General features: G+C 48.2%; 1 protein-coding gene across 1 annotated transcript in view; it reads left to right on the forward strand.

Annotated features, from left to right (window-relative positions):
• The window catches only part of Kcna4 (potassium voltage-gated channel subfamily A member 4), a 7,560-nt gene extending 4,245 nt beyond the window's left edge, over positions 1–3,315 (forward strand). The window contains exon 3 of the mRNA XM_010640434.2: positions 1–3,315. Within this exon, the coding sequence (XP_010638736.1) occupies positions 1–1,873 (1,873 nt within the window). The 3' untranslated portion in view covers positions 1,874–3,315.
• The last annotated feature ends 1,694 nt before the right edge of the window (positions 3,316–5,009 follow it).

Genomic DNA, 5,009 nt, shown 5'->3' on the forward strand with positions numbered 1-5,009 from the left:
GGCCGCCGCTGCTGCTGCCGTGGCCGCAGCCACCGCAGCCGTGGAAGGCACTGGGGGCTCAGGAGGAGGCTCCCATCACCACCATCAGGCCCGCGGGGCCTGCTCTGCCCACGACCCTCAGGGTGGCCATGGCAGTCGCCGGAGGAGGCAACAGCGGCCTGAGAAGAAGAAGAAGGCCCCCCACAGGCAGAGCGGCTTCTCTCACTGCTCGGATCTGATGCCCAGCGGCTCTGAGGAGAAGATCCTGAGGGAGCTGAGCGAGGAGGAGGACGAGGAGGACGAGGAGGAGGACGATGAGGAGGACGAGGAGGAGGGCAGGTTCTACCACAGCGAGGAGGACCACGGCGACGAATGCTCCTACACCGACCTGCTGCCCCAGGACGGCGGCGGGGGCGGCGGCTACAGCTCGGTGCGCTACAGTGACTGCTGCGAGCGCGTGGTGATCAACGTGTCCGGCCTGCGCTTCGAGACCCAGATGAAAACCCTGGCCCAGTTCCCAGAGACCCTGCTGGGAGACCCCGAGAAGAGGACTCAGTACTTTGACCCTCTGCGCAACGAGTACTTCTTTGACAGGAACAGGCCCAGCTTCGATGCCATCTTGTACTATTACCAGTCGGGAGGGCGCCTGAAGAGGCCTGTCAACGTCCCCTTCGACATCTTCACAGAGGAGGTGAAGTTCTACCAGCTGGGCGAGGAGGCCCTGCTCAAGTTCCGGGAGGATGAGGGGTTTGTGAGGGAGGAGGAGGACAGGGTCCTGCCCGAGAATGAGTTCAAAAAGCAGATCTGGCTCCTCTTCGAGTACCCAGAGAGCTCCAGTCCTGCCAGGGGCATCGCCATCGTGTCTGTCCTGGTCATCCTGATCTCCATCGTCATCTTCTGCCTGGAGACCTTGCCCGAGTTCAGGGACGACAGGGACCTGGTCATGGCGCTGAGTACCGGCGGTGGCGGGCACGGTGGGTTGTTGAACGATACCACGGGGCCCCGTGGGGAGGACTCAGGGCACACGATCTTCAACGACCCATTCTTCGTCGTGGAGACCGTGTGCATCGTGTGGTTTTCCTTTGAATTCGTGGTCCGCTGCTTTGCCTGTCCCAGCCAGGCCCTCTTCTTCAAAAACATCATGAACATCATTGACATTGTCTCCATCTTGCCTTACTTCATCACCCTGGGCACGGACCTGGCCCAGCAGCAGGAGGGCAGCAACGGGCAGCAGCAGCAGGCCATGTCCTTTGCCATCCTCAGGATCATCCGCTTGGTCCGGGTGTTCCGCATCTTCAAGCTCTCCCGCCACTCCAAGGGCCTGCAGATCCTGGGCCACACCCTGAGGGCCAGCATGCGCGAGCTGGGGCTCCTCATCTTCTTCCTCTTCATCGGGGTCATCCTCTTCTCCAGCGCCGTGTACTTTGCGGAGGCGGACGAGCCCACCACCCATTTCCAAAGCATCCCCGATGCGTTCTGGTGGGCCGTGGTCACCATGACAACCGTGGGCTACGGGGACATGAAGCCCATCACGGTGGGGGGCAAGATCGTGGGGTCCCTGTGTGCCATTGCGGGGGTCTTAACCATCGCGTTGCCCGTACCAGTGATCGTCTCCAACTTCAACTATTTCTACCACCGGGAGACGGAGAATGAGGAGCAGACGCAGCTGACACAGAATGCCGTCAGCTGCCCCTACCTCCCTTCCAATTTGCTCAAGAAATTTCGGAGCTCCACTTCTTCCTCCCTGGGGGACAAATCTGAGTATCTAGAGATGGAGGAAGGAGTGAAAGAGTCGCTGTGTGCGAAGGAGGAGAAGTGTCAGGGAAGGGGGGACGACAGCGAGACAGATAAAAACAACTGCTCCAACGCGAAGGCTGTGGAGACCGACGTGTGAACGGCGCCCTCCACCAGCCAAGGCCCCCCCAGCATCTCCAAATATATTTATGCATAGACAGTGCAGTTATGAAAATGAAATATGCAAATGAGTCCAATGCATACGGTAGTATGCCATTTAATGGTAATACATGGCATAATTGTTACTAAACTTGTATCACATGTCAAATAAATGAAACATCTTGGAGAAGAGGGAGGCTTAAATAGGAGCAAATCTATCTTTATATTTTTTATTAGAATGCAAGAATTTTGCACATGAACTGGAAGAGATGTTAATAGTAAAGATAGCTCCATGGAGAGAGAGAGAGAGAGAGAGAGTGTGTGTGAGTGTAAGTGTGCGTGCCTGTGTGTGTATGTGCAAGTAAATTGTCAACCTTGTTGGTAACTGTGCAGTGACGGGACAAGTTGGCATTCTGAAGTATTTACTATGTAAGAACTAAAGAATTTGAGCAGTCACTTACCAGTGCTTTAATAGCATCTCTGATGTCTTTGGATTCTGTAGTTGTTTTTTAAACATTGTAAGAGTTATTGTGTACAAAAAAAGAGAAAGTAAATTATTTAACAGAATAGAGGTCACAACTTTATCTTGGATTTAATTAAAGTTTATTTTTGACTGGATATTAACTTTAAAAAGGCTGCAGGGCCCTTGAGAAATTGATTATATTTTATTATTAATTTTGGGAAGAAATAACAACCAATGCCTAACGTGACGAAGAAATGAAACTGGAGAAGATGTAACAGGTGACAGGACTGGAACTGTTTCCTTTGCACTATTTATATGCTGAAGAGCGAGAGACTTCATACTGTGAATGTTTACTGATGTAACAGTGCCATGACAATCTTGGGAAGAATCATTTCTTAGTCTTATTTCCTTTGCTCTCTCCTTTTCTTTGTGTGAAACTGATGACCACACAAGTAACAGCACACGATTCTCTCCTATTTTGAAATCTAACTGATATACAAAGGGACTGTGAAGTAAAGCTTAGCAGCTGACTCTTGAAATCGGTCTGTTACAGTGATGCTTCAGAAACCATACTATTTTAAATATTCTTCTCCCTTTTGAGTCCAGAATAACCTAACCAAAGTTAATGCATGCACTGAAAGAATTCTTGAAGAAATAAGATGCCCGGCAGCTACAGTGATTATGGCTTAAGATCTTTTTCTATTAAATGTGCAACACAAATGCCAGAATCATTCAGTTTATTTTTTTGTGTGTGCGCAGCTACAGAACAGCAGAATGTGGAGAGTCACCTCTGATTTCAGCATTCTCTTTGCTAACGTGGATGTAAGGAGGCGTTGTTTCAAAACCCCTGGTTTCCACATCACCGTCATTGCCGTCTTTATTAAGGGAACTTAGGGCACACATAAGAGCATTTCATTCACAGCAAGGTGTTTCAGAGTGTGAGGAAAAACTGGGAGTCCCCTTGCACTACTAATCAAACAGTAAGAGACCTTACTGTTTAATTGCTTTTAAAAGAACTTTGATTCTTTATAGAATGGTTGTCCTGAGTTTGGTAAAACCCCAGAATGCCAGGTTGGGTACCTCCACACACACTGCACTCTGATAGCTATGAACAAAGGCCTGGAATTGCCTTTCAGGCTTTTCAGGCCAGGCCATCATTTGGCCCATCTTTCCTCTTCTTTAATGACATTTAAAATTCGAGTGGATCGAGCTTTAGGGTTATAGGTTAACCTACACTCGGGCTGGGGACTTAGCTCAGTGGTTCTGCCGCCTGCCTCTCAAGCGCAAGGTCCCAAGTTCGATCCCCGAAGTTAATCTACACCTTTCTTCCTGCCCTTTCCTCTTCGCCTGTAGAGAAACACTTCTCTAGGGCACCACAAGGAGGGTGGAGGAAAGGGCTGTTTGGGTTGCTCACTATTCTTATGGCAGAGTCACTGAATGTTTCTGTGCTCACATTTCCTCATTAGTGACAAGGAAGGCACCTAAATCATGTTACATGACACACTTGTGGGAAACCAATGAGAAGAGGGTAAAAACTCTGACAGCTCGAGTTCCATGGAAATGTCTGATGGCTGGTCTAAATTATATTTTTCTTGGGGAAAAAAAAAACAGCATCATGGGTTTCATGCATTCTGTCAGGAGGCTGTAAAACACATGTATTATTTCTTTAATGTTGTCTTTACAAGAGGTTGATTTTCAGAGATCAACTTGCCAGTCCTTGACTAATTACCACAGTTCCTTTTTTGGGCATAGACTCTCAGGGATGTCTGTAGGCAAAAGACCATGTTCCCTGTGCTGTGCTCACCTAGCTTAGACTGTATCTTAAAATAAGGGTTTCCTAGCTAGCAGTGTTTATTGCGCATGCTAAAATAGCAGTGACTATAGCTTGGCTATGTTGTGAAGGAAAAAATGGACTGAATATCTTTGTTTATATAACTTTTGCTTTTTAAATCTGAAAAGCTAAATTTACTTGTGGATACTTATTATATTGATGTTCCCAGGAATTCAGAAACTAGAGTTATTTAGGGTTCTTGCGGCTTGACTTCATCTCATATGGCTTTTTAGGGTAAGAAGATCAGAAGTGCTAATCATGGGCTTTCAAACTAAATACTATGAGGTTATCACTAAAAGTGCATTTCTCCCCTCCCTGCAGGAAGCATTATTTTAGGGTGTCTGGATCTTGCTTCTACACCCAGGGAAAGCTCCTAGGCCCTCAAGACTTGAGTAGGGACTCTCTGCATGCAGCACTTCTCTTACAGAGAAGGTGTGAAAGCGGGACGTGCAGTGCAGCTGTGAATGTAGAGCCTTTTTCCAAGTCGAAGCTAGGCAAAGTGCTTTAGAACCATTGGTGAAAATTTTATGCTGAGGAAAATGCTTCCAGTTACTCTGTGTAACTGAGTTAGGAAACTAGATCTTCTTAGAGGCTGCCGTACATGGTTGTTGTGAGAGAAAGGAGAAATGAGCCCAAGCGGAGGTCAGTGTTCTCAGGCTTGGGAAGTGACTTGGGAGCAGCTTGTCTGACACTAGTCCACGCGTTAACGTGAAGCACACTATCTCAGGGCCGTCCTGCTGTGCTCCTCGGACTGTTTCTTTCCTAGAGAGGCCTGTGTGGACATAGGCCTAATAGTTATGAGAACGAGAGGAGGAGTAAATAATCCTTTTGCTTTCTGTGAAC

This window comes from Fukomys damarensis, unplaced genomic scaffold, assembly GCF_012274545.1.
Source record: "Fukomys damarensis isolate Sample0158 unplaced genomic scaffold, DMR_v1.0_HiC HiC_scaffold_16, whole genome shotgun sequence".
Taxonomy (NCBI): domain Eukaryota; kingdom Metazoa; phylum Chordata; class Mammalia; order Rodentia; family Bathyergidae; genus Fukomys; species Fukomys damarensis.